The sequence below is a fragment of the Rhinolophus hipposideros genome (assembly GCF_964194185.1).
Source record: "Rhinolophus hipposideros genome assembly, chromosome: 16".
Lineage (NCBI taxonomy): Eukaryota > Metazoa > Chordata > Mammalia > Chiroptera > Rhinolophidae > Rhinolophus > Rhinolophus hipposideros.
In genome coordinates, this window is record NC_138062.1 from 46,369,808 (window position 1) to 46,391,222 (window position 21,415).

A 21,415-nucleotide genomic window follows, 5' to 3' on the forward strand; every position below is an offset into this window, starting at 1 on the left:
CACACACTATTTGGTTAATAGGTTATCTGTGTTTACATCAGAGGAGGTGGGTGAGATCAAGGGAGAGGAGGGAACGCCTTTTACTTCATACACATTTGAATTATTATTTTTTACAGGGGACATGAGGGAACTATAGTCATATATCACTTGGTTTCATAACAAGACAATCACAACTAGCTTTTCACAAATTGACTAGATTAGAAAATAGATATTTCTAATTGACATTTTCTACAAGGCAAGTCTATTTTAATTACTGTGATAGCAGACAGGACATACCAACTGGCGTAGAGGATACTTCTTGCTTCGGCTCTTTTGGGTGGTTTTATTTCTGAGGATTGTTGGGGCCTGGTGGGGTCCTGTTGCAGATGCCCATGCTTGCTGGTCAAGGGCAGTTGCCAGCTAGAAGCCAAGGTGACTTCAGTACATGCTTACTAAAGGAATTGGTCTCCTCTTTTTATCTTCCCAAGGAGACTGGATTCACATAAGGTACACGTATGTGGCTACATTCTGACAGAACACTCAACTCCTTTCTCACATGCATATTCTTGTTGGTTTCTTTCTTTTCCCCCCTATTTTCTTGCAAATTCTTGCAAATTCATGCTGTTTCATGGACAGAGCAAAATCTATTTTTAGTTTGCAAGCATAGCAACTATGGAAATAAATTAAACGTAAAGGTATATATTTTATTATCATAAACTTAGATTTAATAAACATTTGAAAATATTTAAAAATAAATCAGGGGTTGAGGTCTATGATGTGAATAAGTATTCTCTGCAAGCATTTTGGCTATAAAGAAACATTTCTGTGTTTTGATTTGAGGCTCTACTATGCTAGTCATTCTAACTCTGGATTACAAATTTATAAAACTGTAAAACTAATAATAAATTCTTTAAGGAAAACAATACACATCATTATATAATGAGGCAGATGCCCCTACATGGTATCATTTTTTCAGGACAAATGAATGAGACATATGTATTCCTTCAAGTAAGGAAGTAAGTGATGTTTAGGAAAACTCCAGGTACAACCTCCTACAAACTCACCTATGATCAAATGTCTAATGAGGCGTTTGCTGACATTTTGATTAACGATGGACATTTTAAATGTCTGGGTGTAGGGAGTTGGGACACTGTTAGGAGCTCAAGAGCAAGGATCAATCTCCAAAGCAAAGTCAAATTTTCTGGGCTTTCAGATAGGCTAATCAGAAGACGTTCTTGTGTAGCCCTGCCCTAGAGCAACACCATTATTAATTATGCAAACATTTTTTTTGATGGGTAAAGGAATTTGAGAATGACTCAGCAAGAGTTTTGAAAATCAAATACCTCTACCTGCTTATTGAACATGTTCTTTTCAAATGTGCTCTCTTCTCTATGACCTGGGGGTTAAAAGTCTGAGGTCTGCAAATGGGAGGCTTCATCACTGCAGTGGCCTCTGAGAAAGCCTGTTTTGCCAGTCAGTTCTTCTTAGTCCTCTCATCTTTTTACTTTTCGTTTAAGTTGGAAATGATTGATACTTCTTCAAGATTAGCCTCTAATTTTTCTTTAACAAACATAAAACCTGGTCAAATCCCATAACCAAAGACTGGGTCTACCTATCAAGAGTGTGTGTGTGTGTGTGTGTGTGTGTGTTATAGGTGTCTCTGTGTGGTTATCTTCATATTTCCCTTTAGATGAACCTGTATGTTGATGGTAACTTGGGAAAAGGGGGATATTTCAATATTAAATAAAGATGTAAAGGCAATAGAAAATGTTTTAACTAGTCCCTGCTAAAGTGACAGTTCACAATTTAGTTGGAAAACGGAAGGGTCTCAATCACCAGTCCCTTGGAAATTTGGGGGTGACGTCCTCTCACCTATTTTGGAAACTACTTGCAGATGTGGGGAAACCTCTGAATTGCTCACAACAGGGGTTTTGCAGAGATTTCCTCTGATTTTTTTTTCCTCCCCAATTTCCCACAACCTGTGTTTGTCTTGCGTCTGCTAGCTAGGCTGACATGTGGTTTACCTCGCTGATCGCGCTGCCAGGTTTGACACACTCTCCTCCGGAATGAAACAACTCAAGCCCAAGGATACTGAGCAACTCTGGGCATGGGTGCCAGAACTGTCATAGAAAATTTGCTTCCCGAGTATTCCTTCCAACTTCCCTTCCTGCTCCCACGTGAGCCAAAGCGCCAGCCCATCAGCAAGGTCTTAGCGTTTCCTGCTGCTGCAATCTGTAACTTGACTTTGGATTTTTTTTTTTCCCTTTTAATTGCAGTTTTGAGGATCGTGGTGCTTAGCGAAAGTTTTTGGCTAGGGGACTTTTAATGGGATCTATTTCTTTACCAAAGTGGCGGAAGCTCCGACACTTTTTCTTTTTTTCCTGGGCTGCACGAAGGTTCAACGGCTGCAAAGGAAAGCAACACTCGCTGTTTGTTTGGGGGAGGGGAAGTAGAGATTTTCAACTAAGTTATCACGATCCCTTGTGCCACCCTCGGTCTGGCACTCAAGACTGACACATACATCATCTATTCGTTACTGTCGCAGAGGCAGATACAGCCTATATTCATTTTAATCTTCAGTAAAATATAAATGGAATTGTCAGCGCGCTCGTGCCTGTTTGTTTGTATAAGGCTATCAAAAGGAGTCAGAGAGGAGGCTGTGGCCCGGATCCTGACCCTGATTGTATGAATAAGTAAGCAGGATGCGAGTGATTGGGTTAGATGCTGCGAAGATTTTTTTTTTTTTTCCAAGTTAGGAAGAGGGTAATAAGAGAGCCTGGGGGGAACAGGGCACACAGTGCATCCCCAAATCTTCACACTTTTGGATCCCCTTGCAGTCAGTGGCTGCTGGCTTCTGCAGGCTTTTAAGGTTTCTCAGCGTAGACATGCCTGCCCCCCACCCCCTTCCTCGGTCTCCCCTTTCAATTCAGATGTGCTGATGTGCAGACCGGATTCATCTTCCCGGAGCGGCGGCGGCGGCGGCTCGCGCTCGGCTGCCGGGTCCTGGCTTTGTCGCGGGCGCAGCACGGGAGCCGAGGCTCCGGGGGCAGCGGAACCGGCGGGGCGCCGCTAGCCCAGCCGCGGCCGCGGGAAGTTCGGCGGCCAGAAGGACTACCTGGCAGGCTGCGGGCGCCCGCTCCGCGAGCACCGCGTTTGCCCTCAGCCGCGCCTCCCCGCCTCCCGGAGCCGGGCGTCTTACCTGCCCTCCGCCCACCCGCGGGCCCCTCGCCAACTTCTCTCTGCAACTGGGGGTAACAGGCAGTTCTTGCCCTCTCTACTGTCCCGACGGCACCCGCATGTCTCCGGACACCTGAACACCCCGGTCCCGCCGAGAAGCCTCCCGGGGGAGAGAGGAGCACCGGTCCCCCTCGCCCCGCGCATAACGCGGAGCGCGGACGCTTCACCTCCGGGTCCCGTCCCCTCCTTTTCCTCCAGGGGAGGAGGATGGGGCTGGAAACGCTTTCCCGGAGGGTGCTCCTGTGGCTGGGGGCCTTGGGGATTGTTTTCTACGGGGAGCTGTGGGTCTGCACTGGCCTCGATTATGATTACACTTTTGATGGGAATGAAGAGGATAAAGCGGACACCATAGATTACAAGGACCCGTGTAAAGCCGGTAAGTGCCTCTCCGGGTTGGGACGGCGCAGCGCCGGGGGCCGCGGCGCTGGATTGCCGGTGGGTGGCGGTGGGAGCTCACCTGTTTCCTTCCCTCCCTGGCCAGCCCCGCCGCCCCTCCTTCTCTTCCTCTCCTTCCCTTCCCCTCCCTACCCCCAAGTGGCAGCCACTGCAGCCCGAGTTGACCGGAGTTCTGTGTTAGTGCCATCGACTGCCAAGCTCCCGTCTCCCAGTTTGGAAGAAAAAAACGTCCCCGAGTTCTGATTCCCCTCCCCGCCCCTCCCCCAGCAAAACGAAAGGAGCCATAAACACAGCTGGCTGCCATAGGTTTTAAATACCAGCACTCAGCCGGCTTTATGCCTGGAGGGGACAACACCTCCTCTTTGTTCCAGGGAGCGGTTCCCCAGGGCTCGCCTGAGCCCGAGTGGGCTGAGTTCCCTAGAAGGTGGGTGGGGATGGAATTGCTAGCTCGGGACACCTTTGCTCCCTCTTTTGCCAGGGATTTCAAGTGTGGGTTCCAGGCGAGAGGGGATTCGGACGACCTTGGAAGCTCTAACGCTAGATGGAATTCAAATGCCTATGCTCATTTAAAATAAACCTTAAAAAGAAAACCAAGTGGCTACCCCTTTCAAACTTGTCTTCCTTCCTCCGTACAACCCTGGGAACTGCAGTTAGACTGGTACCGTCTGAAGCTCAGCTTCTCCTCGCCTGGTCCGGGAGCGCCCTGGGACCTTCCCCTCCCCTCAGCGCCTCTCGTGCCTCCGCGGGTCTCCACTCCCACGAGGGGTGGTGCTTCCCTCTTCCCTTCGCAGGTCCCACACGCACGTGCCGCGGCCGGTGACCACGTGAGCACAGCGCCCCAGGGGGCCAGCCCCCGCCACCTCTCCCGCGGGTCTCCGGGGGCTCCTGGACCCTTGCTCTACTGCAATGAGGTTGAGGTGACCCGGATTCAGTGTGGACTCACGGCTGACTTCGGAAGGAAGGTTACAGGGGTTGATGGGGCCGACTTTACAGTCGAATTGTTTGTAAGCTGCAGGCATGTTCTGTCCCATCTCCAGAGGCGTGGGCTGTGGCGCAGCAAAGAGGAAGGGAGTGGGCAAAGTACCAAAGGGATCTATGCCTGTCCAGATTCTGTGAGGGGTTGGTCGGTCTGTGCTGGCGAGCTCTTCCCGTCAGTAGCTAGGGAAACCTTATTCATCCTTTCTTGGGCCTGAAGGAAGGAGAGATGTACACAAATGAAGGAACATGCTCGACATTCCCCTGTTAACTTTTACCTTTGATGACACATTATTCAGACAAGAAGGGTATGTGTGTTGCGTTCCCGTTGTTATCAGACCCTTCTTGGGGAAAGATAACTTAAAGCTTGGAGAAGCTTAGCAGAAACCTGGCAGTCTGGAACTCAGAATCCTGATTTATTCGATTTGGGCTTATAAATTTACTCCTGTCAACTGTAACAATGTATCCCACCAAAAGTTTCTTGGAACTTCCCTGGTTATTGGGAGGACACACGTTTTGCTATGGTGTGACTAGTGGCTGGGCAACCAGAAGTCAGTACTATGCAACTCTCTAAGCATACTAGTTATTGAGAAATTAGTTGTGAATAGTGTTTACAACTGTGTGAAAATTGTGCACATTCTTCTTTTAGGTAACGTAGAAATGCAGTATGTTATTTCTAAAGATTGTCTAGGAAAACATCTACTCTGATGTTCCGTTGTGTGAAAGATTAAACCAGCTATCAACCTGAGAACCAGGGCATATGTATGTGTACATTGGTCTAATTTCAGGAAAATAAATATAGTTCTCTACATAAATTAAAGTAAAAGTGTCTGTCTTTTAAAAATCATTAACTTCAAATATGAATATATTATAAATGTCAAAAAATGGCTAATACATTTTCCGAAGTTCTTTCATATTCATCTTATGTTAGTAATTGTCCAGAAGAAGGTTCTGTGAACGTAAGTGGTTTTGTTTTTCTATTTATGAATGTTTTCCATTTTAGAGTTTCAATAGTTTGCACCATTGGTATTGAAACACCTCAAGCATAAATGTTTATTTTCCTCAGCAAATAAATATCTAGGGCAGGAAAAAACAATCTTTAATAGCATTTACTTTTGCTTTTCCTTTAATACTGGTTTATTTTTTAACATAGCTGTTGAAGTTAAAACAAGAACCAGCTTTGAATGGGTTATTATTCTAACCTTATTTCTTCCCTATCTTTGAGTACAAGAGGCATACTTGTGTGTGTGTGTGTGTGTGTGTGTGTGTGTGCGCGTGCGCGCGTGCGCACGCACACACACACACACACGCACACGCACGCACTCTAGTGAAAGTGAAATAAGAATGGCCCAACTGGAAGGCTGGAAAGTTTGCCCAAAATCTGAGATCACTTTTAAGCTAACCCTGCTTTTTAATTTAGTGGAATGAAAGGCTTCAATTTGCCATCTTGGCCAAAGAGTGGCAAAATCTTAGTGCCTCCCTTTTGGCACTGTATAAGACAAAAGTTATAATAACAGGAAAAAAATTAAATAGTACATTGAAATCCCAAACAAGAGTCGAAAAAAGGTCACTAAAAAAAATGAGGACAGATAAGTGAAAGATGGCCATGCAAAGGTAAGAGAAGCTGCTTTCCAGACTCTGGGGCACCTTTCCAAAGAGCAGAGTGGAGGGCATGGCCCTGGAATAAAGTGCCCTTTTTGAACTTTTCTAACAGGGGTCCTAATATTCCTCAAACTACACAGTGGCTTGATGTCATAATGACTGACTAGCTTTATGGTTTCAGAGCACTTCTGAGTACATTATTTCAACTCAGTTGTGATGGAATTTGTTAATGTTCCCTTTTCACAGATAGGAAAACCAATGTTTGGTGAGGTCAAATCATTTAAGATCACCCAGAACTTGATTCCTAGCCTCATGGCTGCAAAGTTTGGCTATGTTAAATGATTATACTATGGTCTTAGATGGGCTTTCGTAGGCTTTCCTTGAAATCCGAACAATAGAAATTCATCCAGGTTTACTAGGAGTCTAGACTACTAGAAATGTGATTACTTTCATATCTGATATGAGTGGAATGACTAAGAAAGTTTCATCTTTTCCAAACCCAATTAGAATATAAAGTCCTTGAGGACAAAGGTCACACCTGATTTTTAATGTTTATCACAGGGATTGATTACCCCTGTTAGGTATCTAGTATGTTGTCAATACCTCCTCAGTATCTATAGATTATTAATATTGATCTTCATCCCTTATCTACAAACTTCTGCTCTAACCAAGAACAAATGTTACCAAAGAAGGAATATTCATAATGATAACTTGGTAAGTTATTGTGCCATATTTAATGTACTTGTGAAACATGTACATTAAATGTACAATTGTACATTAAATGTACAAATGTAATGTACAAGTATTGTGCCGTCTTTAACGTACTTGTGAAACAATGTAATTTGTATACCTATCACAACTCTGATTTCAAGTTCATGAAACTATAAGTCAAAAAGGGAGCCTTGTGTTAATTTCATTGAACTTTGATTTAGAAAGACATTTTTTGGTGTGAGTGAAAGCAGGTAGTTAATGCAGCACGTGTATTTACACAGCCAAACCCGTTAGGATAGAATATAGGTAATTAATTTCTATATAAATAGATAGACACAAAGATGCAGATAATTCAAAGGAATGTCTGACTGTGCTTCTTGAGTGCAGGACATGGTCATCTGAATTTGCAATCAGATTTCTTTTACTCTCTCTAGTCCAGGCGGGTCCTGAGGGACACTGGGAAGCTGATGTTGCAGGAAGTCATTCCAGAAGAGAGACTGAGGAGTCCTGTTTCATTGTTGAACTATTCCAATAGGTGTTAATCTGAGTAGTAATATCTCTGAAGAGGCTGGGCAAATTCAGTGTGTAAATTAATCTCTCAGATTTGTCTAGAGATTACCTGGAAAAACAGTGACCTAAGAAACCAACTCGGTATTCACAAATACCCTCCCTCTCTTCCTCTCCACCTCCTTCCCTCCTACCTCCATCTTTCCTCCCCTCTCTTCTTTCTTTTCTTTTTGTACTTCAGGAGATATCAGGAAAGCTCAAATAATTGAAAATATAATATTAACTAAGGAAATTGAAAAAAATAGTATTTTGAATGATAGGTAGAGGCCGAGAAGACTGAGGCAAAAAATTTGTTCAGAAGGGTAACCTTATCCTCTTAGACAAGTGTAAGCACCCTGGAAAAAAAAGACTTTCTACCACTTTCTGAGTAAATGACTCCTTTTCTTGGAAAAAATCCAAGCATGATTAAAGGTCAGTGACTTGCAAGGTTAAATTTGCCTTTAGAGTAGCACACACAAGCCTGTTTATAAAGAAATAGGTTTTTAGGCATCCTAAAGGATTCTTCTTTCGGCTTTGCTTTATAACCAGTGTCCTGGTGCCCTGGTGTACTAAGTCTTTGGAATAATTTGCACAAGTTTATAATTTCTCTAGAAGGTCTTCTCATTTTTTCAGTCCTCAAGGCTGTACTTTCTGGCTTCATTGTCAGTCTCCTAGTTAAGGCATTTTAGAATTTGATGTTTAACGCCATGTCTACTTTATTCCATCCTAATATTTAATATCCAAACATATATTTTTCTTGGTCAGCACCTCTCTAGGTTGCCAAGCCCTCATGTTAAAAATGCATTTCATAGAGCTGCCTCTCTTAGCCAGTTTCTTCTGTTTTAGTTTTCATTCCTCAGATCTTAAACTGTTTTTCTCCTCCTGCCTCTGGGGCCAACAAAAAAGTGGCCAAAATACAGTTTCTGCAAAAGGGGTGGATAAGGCATTATATTCCGTATACTCGAATTCTCTTCTTCATTTGCTAATAGTTATTCTTTAGCCTTTGTTGTGAGGGCCTACATCCATTTTGGGTCCACAAATGGCAGTTACTATTATTAGGTATGAATAACATACATTATTTTTTCTTAAATATATTCCCTCAGACTAATAATTCTGTGAATTATTACATGAACTACCTCAGAGAAGAGACTCCAGTGAAGGGATTCCCACCTTTTCTGTTGAGGCCTCCTTAGTCCACAGTTAAACAGTTTAAAGTGTGTAAGATCGTCGCGAAGGCCTTTTGAAAAAGTTAATGTGTAATTCTTCAGCTTCTCCTCTTGCCCTCATGATGGCTCACTTTTCTACAAACGTCTAGCATACACCATGCAGATCTTCTACAAAAACCATATTGTCTTCTCCCATTGTATATGTATGAATCCTATTTTTGTACATTTTAGCAACTTGCACTGATTTAAAATTTAGACCCAATTGCCTTGTAGTTGCCACCATATCCTTTGTAAACCTAAGAATAATAATCACATTAATAATCCCTTCGGCCTGTCAGTCACTGAGTTTAGCCGAAAGAGGTCAGCCCTTAAATTTTTCTAGAACTCAGGTAGAAAATATCAAGTGTTAGTGATTTACCATCAATTTGTTTCCTTTTAGAATGTTGCCTACTGTTTCTAATAGTACCTTAGACCCATTGCTTAAAATATTTAAAACTAAGTCCCTACCTAAGCTTTTCTAAGAATGCTTAGAAAAGATAGAGGCAAATAATCCATTTAAAATGAGGCCTTGCACATCCTGCTGGGACCATCTGGTGTCTGGGGAGGTGGGGGCAGGGGGCAGTGCAGGAAAGACCTCTGCAGCATGTTGAGCCCACAGCTAGGCCTGGGCTAGGCCAGGACTCAGGTACCTGGCAGGATTCCTGGGGATGTAGGATTTCCTCTTCTGGGGAAATTTTGAGGCCTCTTACAGTTCTTTCATATTCCAAGATCTGGAATTAATCTTGGACTTATCCTTCCTAAATTAAGGAGTGGAGAGCCCTTTCCCCAACCCTGGATACAGTAGAATGATTTAGCAATATGGCTTTAGTGGTTTATTTCTTTTAGTTATCTATTAAATAATAATGCTTGGGAGGAAAATCAAAAATAAAATTATGGCTCCAAAGCTATGGAATGAATTCCATAAGATGTGTTTTTTTCCCCAGAAACAGGAAGAGGGAATCCCTTGCTTGTTTGTTATGTTCTTGTCACTGTCAGCCCTGAAAGTGGGATATTGACTATTAGATTTTGAGACATTATGGGCAGGCTAATGGAATGCTTGTTTTGTCAGCTCCTTACAAAATGTGTGCTAATCCTGTCAAGCTAGTCTGAAGAGCTCAACTATATATTTGGATTAAGAAGTATTGTAAATTAGGTGTTAATTGAAATCCAGAAAGTGAACTGAGAAGGTGTTTGTCTTCCTGAGCTCTTCTCCTGCAATTTACATTTATAGTGTAAGCTAAAATATTTGCTATCGCCCGTATTAAAAAAAAAAAAAATCTTTCTGGAATGAAAATAGTTCTAAAAAGTTGAAACCATATGTTAAATAGGTCAGAAGTGCTTCCAAAATATATTATTTTCCCAAACAAAACCTAATTTTATGTATTAGTATGCTGCTCAAAGCATTCACTTCAATGTTTAAAAAAGACATTTCAACAGTTTTTAACACACTGCACCATTTTACAAATCGTGGGAGTCATTACAAAGATGGAGACACAAACCATGTATTTATGTTAGCATTTGATATCTTCTGTGTTGTTGAACTTCCTATTGATGACATTTAATTTGTGTGATGGGGGAGGCAGAGGTGGAGGGGTAAGAGGGTGGAATAGTTTCTTCATTCCTTACATTTCTCATCTAGTTAACCTGTCAGCACTTGGGTTGTATACCATAGGGACATTGTGAATGTCTCCTGGCCTGCTTGCTGATATCAGAAACTTTTGCGCTCTCCTCTTTGGCCGTGAGTGGATTTGAAGTGTTTATTAGGATAATCTCAGTTCTTGTATAGCATTGGAACCACCTTGGCATCAGTTCAATGGATTGACTCTCCTGGTAGGATGGAACTCCTTTTCTCTGTCTTGATCCTTTATAGCACAGATGCCTAGTAATTGAGGGTTTATGGTATTTTGTGTTTTGTACTCAGGTTATTATGTTATTAAGTGTATCTCATCTCATGGAAGTTAAACCTTTAAAATAATCCAGGGAAGGTTGTCATGCATAAGTAGAAAACCATCCAAATGGAGAACTTTCAAGAAAATAAATTCTTGAACTGCATATACCTAACATATTTATGAATTGCCTTCATGGCTCATGTCAAAATAACATAGTTCATATTTTTACATTAAACATTTAAAATGGGCTTCTGTCTTCACCACATTCCCATCAATTAACATTATTGTTATCCCTTTTGGACACAAGAGGAAACAGATTCAGAAAGGTTCAGTGGCGGGGCTGTCATCACGGTTGGTAAGTCGTGAGAACTTGAACCCAGGTTCAGAATCCTTTCTTTTTTGCTGTCTAGCCAGTACAAACATATTAAGACTGGCAATTGAAGTGATAGTATTTGTGCAATGGGCATCCAACACTGTATCTTGCCTTCAACAGTTTTGCATTTTGTAAGCCATATACTGTGTTGTTGGAGTAAGGCCAATACTTTCAACTGCATGGAATATAGGGCAGAACCTACTCTCTTTCATGAAAATATTTTTTAAGTGTGGAAAGTTAGCAATGAAAAGTTATGTATGAGACAAATGAAAATGCTAAATAGTGTAGGGGAGACACTGCTGTGTCTCTCCTACAAGTGTATAAATTGTGACAGCTGCCTTTTCATGTCAGTTAAGGCAGGGGTTGAATTGGATTTGATTAAAATTCAGTCATTAGTGTCCCATTCTTGGCACAGACTCTAGAATTTTGTGTGGTACATGTTAAATTGTTTCACACTTTCTATTTGCTCTGTGAATATTCAGTGACTTCATGATTATGAGCCCATGAAGGACATGAGGTACATCCTTTCAAATGCAGGCAATTCAGGAAAGTGGTGTACAGTGTACATTATGGATGTAAAGGATGTGTGAATGCCTTGGAGAAAACAAATATGCTGTGAAAAGGTACATAAATAGCTTGATCTTTTCCAATCCCAACTAGTCTAAAAGCTCTAAGGTTAAAAGCTTGAAATATTTTTAGAGATCATAGGGTTAACTAAACTTATTGGAACTCTAGTCTGGTTTCCTAAGAGTAGGAAGTCTGGTACATTCAAAATATATACTATATGTAATATTTATTGTATTACAATTTCTTTCAAGAGAAATAAATGTATTTATATACATATATACACATATATGTATATATATATATGTATGTATAAAATTATAAAGTTTTCTAGAAGGAAGAGTTTCTGTTTGTACTTGTTCTCTGACAAATAGGTTAGAACAAAGTCTGGTAAAACAGGCTTCCCTTTTCTGCCTCCTTTTCTAAACCTAGAAAACCTATATATAGTTTTTTACTCCCAGAAGAAGAAATATTATGTATCCCGACCTAGGTGAATATAGACTGTAGGCAGTCATCTCGGGAGGAATAATTGGGATTTGCCATCTGGAATGGGTAACGGAAGTAGTGACCTAAATCAGGGACCATGTGTTGCCTTATGTTTCCATGGGGAAGGATTTGTGAGCAGTTGGCTGGGTGAGCTAGTGACCAAGAATTAAATTACAGAAAAAATATATTGATTATAAAATACATCTCCAGGGTGTCTTGGATTAACATGTTTACAATAAGAACAGGTCTCTAGTATATGTAATGGAGCTCAGTGGTGGAATATGGCTTCATACACAAAACTGTTGGCTTCCTAAACAAGTATCCTGTAATGTATCTTATTTCTATATTGAATAGCACCTGTAGTTTAGAGTAGGTCAAGATAATTTGACCTCTGTCACCCACTGAGGGAATCAGATTTTGAATCTAGAACTCTGGGTACCATGTGTTGCCGTTGTGGCTATGATATTTTTCTTTCTTCTTCCTTCCTTCCTTCCTTCCTTCCTTCCTTCCTTCCTTCCTTCCTTCCTTCCTTCCTTCCTTCCTTCCTTCCTTCCTTCCTTCTCCTCCTCTGCCTCCTCTTTCTTCAGAATAGTGTATCTATTAAAAACTTGGGCTTTGGAGTCTAATGGATATAGTTTCCAATACAGGACCACCATATAGTAACTGTGTGTGGCTTTAGCAAATATTTAACCCGTTTATGCTTCAGTTTTCTGATCAGGAAAATGGAGTTGATGTTATGATTCTTACGATGTTATTACAAGAATTAAATGAATGTAAAAATCACTTTGTCAGGAACATAGTAAACATTGTATAATTTTTATTCATAGTAGCATAAACATATAAGAAGTAGAGAATACTTTTTTCTTTTTTGAATTGCAACTACTTACTTGTGGAAAGATGATCTTTATAAAAACATCTGTGGGCTAAAGTTGTTTTTCCTTCCCATATATAAAAATGCATTTATATCTCAAGTCCTCTAAATATTGCAACTGAGATTAAACCCCCCAAATAGATCTTTTTGTTTGGAAAGATATCAGAGTAACAAATATCAACCTGTATTAGTCTCTTGGTTATTTGCTCAAATGCCTCACTCATTCAAAATATATTGTCAATTTTCAATTTACATTGTCTAGTGTGTGAGTAAAATCTTGGCTATCTATTCTTTCAGTAATTTCTGGTTCAGATTTTATTTGCCGTCTGGATTAATTTAAAGCGTTTACATGCTCACAATCCTATGTTTACACAGAATTAAGCTTAAGCACATGGCTCTAAGCTACAAATATTCATAAATTCTTCCAACCTTTATTGAACACTCACTGTGAATGAAACATGGATTTATCCTTGGGGTTACAGAAGTATGAAATATGATACAATGCCTGAACTGGTGTACTGTTAACTTTACCATTTGCAGATAGATGATAGTTTACATGTAAATAGTTGTTTATATTCAAATCATATAATTATATGCTATAGTTATTTCAGTTTAGTATTTGAAAATGGATCCTATTGTAAATTTTGATAATCAGGATATATATTCTTGTAAATTTTTCCTGGAATTTTCTTTATTTATGGTATAGAGTAGTCCTCCCTTGTTTGCAGAGCATATGTTCTAAGTCCCCCAGTGGATACCTGAAACTGGATAGTACCAAACTATATACATACGTATGACAAAGTTTAATTTATAAATTAGGCAATTTCATGGCTAGAAGACTTTTTATTACTGTAGATCTTAGAAACCTTAGCATACAATATTTTTCTTTCTTTATTAAGTCAAGTACTTTCACCGTTTCACTTAAAGGAAGCTTTTCTTTGGCATATCCAAATCGCCCGCCTTCCTACTCTTGTGCTTTGGGGCCATTATTAAATAAAATAAGGGTGACTTGAACACAAGCCCTGTGATATCACCACAGTTGATCTGATAACTGAGATGGCTACTAAGTGACTAATGGGTGGGGAGCGTCTACAGCACGGAGACGCTAGACAAAGTGATGATTTATATGTGGGGTGGGAGAGTGCAGGACTCCAGAGATTTAAAAGTTATGAATTGTTTATTTCTGGAACTTTCCATTTAATATTTTCAGACTGGGGGTAACTAAAACCATGAGTAATTGAAACCATGGAAAGCGAAACAAACCTCAGATAAGGGGAGACTACTGTATGAAGACTCAAGTTTTGTGGAGAGCATAACAACTTTTAAGTGGACACTTTGCGAACTTTGTTATATGGCAGTGGACTGGGATGGGATGTAACCAGTCATTACTTATGTAATTATTTGCAAGGAGTCTGTATTAGCAATCATGATTTCCATTTACTTTTTCTCAAATAGTTTGATTTTAAAACGTTAACTTCTTATTTGTCATATTTTCCCACATTATCTACTACTAGAGTACATTTCTGTCCTCCACACTGTATCTATATCCTGGTACATGGTTGATTTTTTTTGTTTGTTTCGTTTACAGGTCAGGAGAAGCAAAAAACAAATGATAAATGAAATCAATGTCTAGTATTTTTACTTATACTATTCTACTGGGGTTTTGAAAAGCAATATGAGTTTTACTTTCTTTAAATAATTCTACATAGGTAGTGGTATGGCAGTTGGAAAACAAATTGTAATGTTAGTCAAGAAATGTAAATTCCAGTACTGGTTCTGCCCCTGTATTTGTGTGTAACTTTGGGGACATTCCTTAATTTTCCTGGGATCAGTATCTGAGGCTTGGAAATTTCTAAGTTGCTCAAGCCCTAAGTCTTTTTGAATCCTGGTATCTCTGATAACAGAAGCAAGAGCTCTTGTGAAGTGTACCAGGAAGTCTCAAGGCCAACGGTCCACACTGTCCACTGAGAGGAAAGCAAGGTGTTTACATCTCTGCAGTAGTCATTCTTCCTAATGCCTTAGGTTTCTTATGCTTCCAGCCAAATCATGGCAGCCACCAGGCTGCTTCTGCAATAGGCTGTTCAGTTCCCTGACTTGACTTTGCGAAAATTAGCCTTGAAAGCAATGTATGTAGTTTCTCATCCGTCTCTTCCCACTTTAGTCCATTAGTAAAAAAATCTACCAAAACTGTGACAAGGTAGGTGGGCATCACCTATGCGCTTATCAGAGCGTGTCATTCTCACTTTACCATCAGAATGGAATGTTGCCCAGTTGCATATGATTCACAGGAGAGGTGATTTGCACATTGGATGAACAACATTGGGAGAGCCCAATTCTTTCAAGTTTGAGGTCAGTACTCATGGACTCATAATAGGAAAAACAAGAGCTTCAGGCAGGGATACTGTAGGAAAGTTGTTTTAAAGAATTTTACTAAATACATGACATATTAAAAGACAAATACTTATATCAATTGATCATTTGTATCTGTACTTGAAGACATTCTTCCACTTGGCACAAATATGTATTGTTAATTATCTCCATAAAATTCAACTTCACAAACCTTCAATTTATCTGAATTCTTTAGTAAGCAGCTACTCTTTTCATTGTAAGTTAACTTATTTTATTTATAATATAGTTCTTTTTTCAAATGAAGAATCTCAAATTCTCAAACAAGTCATTGGCAAAAGAAGTTTCCATCCTTGAGCTTTTATGATACCAATAAAAATTAATAGCATAAATCTAGGTAGTATAGTTCAATTTAAGGAGCACTGGATAGTGTGTCAGGAGACCCAGGTGCAAGTTTTGGCTCTTCTACTTTTAATTACATTAACTTGGTTTCCTTAATGTTTCTGAACTTAAATTCTGTCATTTGTAACATGGGGATAGTGATACCTATCTATAAAATGTGTAAGGATTAAATGCATAAGGTCTTTGTAAACTGTGATGCACTGTTTTTTGTACCTGATATGTTTCAGGAAGATACTTGGGAGATAAAAATAAGATGTGTTTCCATCCTATAAGGATTTCAATATTAGAAAAAGATCAGCACATGTTTCAATTATCAATGTGAAAGTGCAATAAACAAAACACTGGTAACAGAGGAGGAAAGTATTAGTTATGTTTGAGATAGAGAAAGTTTTTTTAAGGAGGGTGAGTGTGGGGACAAAGCCCCAAAAAGCAGTTTCCAGGCTCTCGGCCTCACATAGAAAGGTGCTGGCTCAGGTAGTAAATGGCCATCAACTGTGATCGGATGGCCATCAGCTGTGGCTAGTTGGCCGTCAGCTGTAACCAGTGAGCCATTGGCCACTAATATAACTGCTGTGGCTACACTGGCGGAGAAATGGGGGCTAGCAAGAGCGGATTGCAGAGAGGCAGATGCCACCGGTGAGAATATAGTGATATGACTCCCCTACTTATGGCTCCATGGGTGTTCCTTTTTGGCCTCACCATATCCTGCGTTCTTATGTGGGGAGAGGGACAGGAGGCCCCGCAGGCCGCCCCGCATGACAGTGACATATGAGCTGGACCTTGAAGTCTTATAATTTTTTTCCTGGATAAAACTTTAGAGTCAAATAACTAAGATAAAAACAGAAGCTGTGAAGATTTTGTGCAAATGTAGGAAGTGGTAAATAGTTTCACGTGGACAGAGCAAAGGGTATGTAAGGATTTCTGCTTTGACAAGAAATGATTCTGGAAGGTGCAATGTAAAGGATCTTTAATGCCCAGCTAACGGGTGTGAACTTGATCCCTTGGCAGTGGGAAGGAGACTTACTTAAAATTTAAAATAGATCATTGGCTTGATTACCACCATATTTTACAAAGATAATGATGACGTAAAGGATGGTCTGATATAGTTGGTGTAGGAAATAAAAAGCAAGTGGAGTCAGGGTGACTCAGAGTTCCAGTAGAGACAAGTGTTGATGAGTGCCTCAATGTGGACTGTGTGAGTAATTATAGAAAAGAGAGATTGGATTTAAGGGACCAGTCACCAACTGGGTAGCCTTGGGCTGAAGGTTGAGAGAATATACTTGAGTGACTGGAGAGACAGCGATACAGATGAGTAAGGTAAGAAACAAAGGGAAAAAAATACACACACACCCCTCACAAAGTGATACCCCCAATCTTTTATATCTATCTATCTATCTATCTATCTATCTATCTATCTATGAAATTTTTGTTTCTATGTTTTTCACTTATATTGGCCAGAGACTCTTCTTTTACTCTTCTTGTTGGGTTTTGGTGTCAAGATTATATCAGCCTCATGAATACTCTGGAATAGTTTGTGGAAGATGAAATGATTTGTTCTCTTAATGAATCTGAAAGGATTTTTCTTTGCTTCTTTTGGGTGTCTGGGAATACTAACAGTTCAGGACAAGTTTAAACTAAATTTTTTGTTTGAATTATTGGAATACCATGGTAATATCTAGTTAGAATGCCAACCTACTTTAGGATGATTTTTACTTATGAAATTTCAGAGGATAATTGCTCCCACACCCTTAGTTTCAAGCCTTTAGAAAATCATATTTTGTTCTGTTACCTGGGGTGGTATGAGTTTTATATTTATTCTTCCTTAAACTTAGGAGTCCCAGATTTGGGAGTCCCAGGTTATCTTATTAGACTTTCCACCTTGGGTGTGCCTTGGACTGTGTCTTCTGGCCTCTGAGCCCTGCTTGACAATCCAAGAGTCATGTCAACCTAGCTTGGAAATTCCCTCAGTTGACAGCTGACTTTAGTCTTCTGCTTATCTTTCTGGATTCTTTCCTTCACTCAACCATGAAAATGTTTTTACTCATCCTGTCATATATTTAGGGAGATTTTAAAAATATTTTATTTCACATTTTTAGTTATGCAGGAAGCTCAGCCCCTCTACTTAGCCTGCCATGTTGGCAGAAACAGTCTCTAAAGAGAACTAAATGTTAAAAAGTTCTTTAAAATGTTACACATCATCATTTAAAACCATTTAATCATGGTGATTAAATGGTTTTATTTAAAACTCATTTATTATTATACTGGGGTGCCAAAAAATGGGTGCTTATACACGTTTTAAGAAAGGAAAAAAACTATTAAAATTACACTGATGGGAACCACTTTGAGTGCCTCTTGTAATTGCAGAAGTCAAATGTGACTTGTAGTCATCTTTTGTTATCAGTATGTATTGAGTATTACAATTTTAATACAGTTTTTTTCCTTTCTTAAAATGTGTATAAATTTTTTGGCACCCTCTGTATATTAATTATAACCATAATGTCTTCTATGAGACTACATTGTATATCTAATTTTGTTAACATGGGAATTTCATAATGATTAGGCTACCATTTGTTTTAGCTGACTTTTTAGGATACATGAATTATTTATGAAGACTTCATTGTAAGTGTAAACATTTTTATGCCCTTCAGTTGAAAGGATTCAATTAAAATTTCATGGAGGAAGACTATCCATATGTAACTCAAACTAGCCATTGTGATTTTCAAGGGAAAGATACTGCTTGAATGAAGCAGTATACAAGTTACCTATACTGACTAGTGGTGCATTTAGGCAAATTCGATTCTTCTTTAACCTGCAGTGTGAGCTAAAATTGTTTCCCTAAATTTTTCAGTGAGGTAGATCAGGAATGTGTTTCTGCATCTTTTGATATTTAATGCATTCTGTTCTACTGATTTTGAAAAGAAAAATAGAGAAGCAACTCACCATCATTCAATCTCTTCATTTTTTTTAAATAGTGTTTTTCTTTTTCCTTTTTATAATTAAAAATAATCAGAATTTCTTTAACCTCTTCTTACATGATTATTCAAATTTTTAATAATACAACTTTACCTTCAATTGGCATTTACACTTATTCAAAATTTCCTGTAGAACCTTTCAGTTACAGGGCCTCAAAGGAAATCTTATTCTTTAATTTGTAGAAACGTAGCTCTGAATCTGCTTTTCAAGTAGATTCAGATCTCCTCATATTAGAGGAGCTATAGTGCTATTCTGAAATCCTGACCATTCCCAGTTATTATGCGTCATCTATCTTGGAGCAGATGGTGCAAATACGTGAAGTTGGTCTGTGAGTATGAATGGAAGTGAATGAGAAAGGTCACTTAGTGCCTTATAATGTGTCAATCATTGACTCATTATGGTTGCTTGAAAATACGCCATTAATGATTTCTTTGAATTAAGCATTGCTCTCTGTATGCCTCTTTTCTCTTAAAACACAAATACTGTATGCTGAGTAAATATTAAGTCATTAATATGAAAATCATTAATGTGAAAGATCACGCCCCTTTCATAAATGTACTAGAACGTAGAAAATAAGAAGGTGGAAAAAGCATCTTTGAGGATAACCCTAGCCTACTTCACACTTTGCTTTGCACAGCTCATAGTCTGGGTACCGCAATGACTCTCTTGCCCTTTAGACTCTTACATTCCTTGTACTGTGCCTCTGCATTATGCTCATTCTTACTTCACCTTGATCTGGGGTGTGGCTACAGAAATTCTTCTGATCTTTTTACTTTATGTCTTTCTTCAAGATGGTAGCTGTTTCCCTCAACTCCAGTCCTTCTCTTAGCTCCAAACTATGCTTGCTTTTTGAATCATTAGTGAGCATGGAAGCTAGTACCGAGCTTTTGAGTGAGACTATCTCTTGATAGCCTTATAAACTTATCCAGAATTATAATTTTTAAACTGCTTCTTTAGTAAGGTTTCCTATATGGAAGTTCACTACTTAAAGAAAACTTACCCCAACTGGAATGATTATATTTATTGATATGGGATTAGATAAAATCTTAATAAATTCAAGCTATGTAAACTTCTGCTTCTGACTAGAATGGAGTAACCGGGACCAGATTTATCATTGTGCCTGAAGCAACCAAAATACTGGATAAAATAGATCCAGTCTTGGGGAGCAGTCTTTCCCAAGACATTGTGCATCAGGCAACAAAAGGACAGTGGTCTTTGGGAGATACGAAGTAAATGAGATGTGCTCTATGATTGCCCCGGCTTACTATCTATAGAACAGGGTTGGAGAATGCAGGCAGAGACCAGAAGTCTCCCTGTGTTGAGATGGATCTGGGAATGCAGCGAGTTCAAGGCAGCTAGAGTTTGCAGGGCAAAGTTTCAGAGAAGAGAAAGCTGCACAGAGAAATAATTCTGGAGATCTCCAGAGAATCCCTAAATTTTATTCAGCAGAGCATCCAACACAATATTCGGCTGACTACTGATTAGTGTGTGCATGTAAAAAGACTACCCAAGACTCAGGAAATAACTACTCAAAAGGATAAAAGAGGAAAATCCTTGGAGCTCTCACAGAGCAAGTTATAGTATTCTATTCTTACCAGAGTGGAAAAAACTCATAATTTATTGGACATCAGGTAGAATACTGAAGAGAGTTTTTCCACAGTATTGGGAAAATACTTAGCTCTAGACTAAACACTGCTCTGGTCTTTACCTAACAAAGCTTGAAAAAAAGACCAGCTAGGATCCAAGTAACTTAACTGCTTCCCATAACAAAAGAGTATTTATGGGAATATAAACATATCCAACAACTAACAATTTACAACTTAACAAGAATTGCATCTGGCATCCAATCAGTATTGCAGCGTTGTTTTAAGAGGCAAAAATACTGGAAACGATAGGATTGTCTATCTTAGGAAAATAGTGACTAAAATATGTTATATCCTTAGTAGAGAATATAATGAAGATATTGGAGAGAATTTGTTAAGCATATATCTGTTAATCTAGAGAGTTATTCATAGTATCATAAATGAAAAAAAGCAAGTTTCCCCCCAAAACTCACCAACAAAAAGTATATATTTGTTGATGTATTGTTACATAATAAGAGATAGAGAAATAAAGAGAAAAAAATATGAAAAGATACATACCAGGCCGTGGTATTTGGTACCCGAGGAAATGGAATTGGAGCAGGGTGTGGAGACTCTATATATTTTTTCTTTCATATAATTGAATTGTTTTACCTATAAAATAAGCATAAATTATCTTGTAGTTTTCCAAAATTCAAAAAACTTAAGAGGAAAAAATAATGACAGAGAATATATAGGCATGTTAAAGATTTTTGTAATATAAAATAACAGCATAGAAATATTAATTTAACTGTATGCTATGATTGCAATTATAACAATGAGATACGCATGTGGATAAGGACTGGTAAGAACTTCAGAGACTTTTTTTTTAATAAGAGTGATAGATATATGTACACTTCCCCCTTTTGTATATCTGAATGTTGTAAGCATGATAATGATAGTTCTAATATGTAAAGTATATAAAATATAGATGAACGTAGAGAAATGTAGATGAGAAAATGTTAAAATGAAAGGCTATGAATAGTTTCCCCCAAAAAAACTTTATGTAATGTTATACTGTCTTTATAATAAAAAGAAGCTCAAAACCCAACTCGGCTTTGAGAACCAGAAATATGATTCACAATGAGGAGAAAAATCAACCAAATAAAAATCCAAATAAAAATGTCTCAGAAATGGTACAGATGATAGAACTAGTAGACAGAGACGTCAAAATAATTATTATAAAAATAGTATTTTATATGCTCAAGATGCTAGAAAAAAATTAACATGATATGTGGAGA

General features: G+C 38.9%; 1 protein-coding gene across 1 annotated transcript in view; it reads left to right on the plus strand.

Moving 5' to 3' along the window:
* Nucleotides 1-2,733: 2,733 nt before the first annotated feature.
* The window catches only part of TLL1 (tolloid like 1), a 172,072-nt gene continuing 153,390 nt past the window's right edge, over nucleotides 2,734-21,415 (plus strand). The window contains exon 1 of the mRNA XM_081075802.1: nucleotides 2,734-3,592. Coding sequence (XP_080931928.1) covers nucleotides 3,424-3,592 — 169 coding nt within the window. The 5' untranslated portion in view covers nucleotides 2,734-3,423. The remainder of the gene's footprint in view (nucleotides 3,593-21,415) is intronic.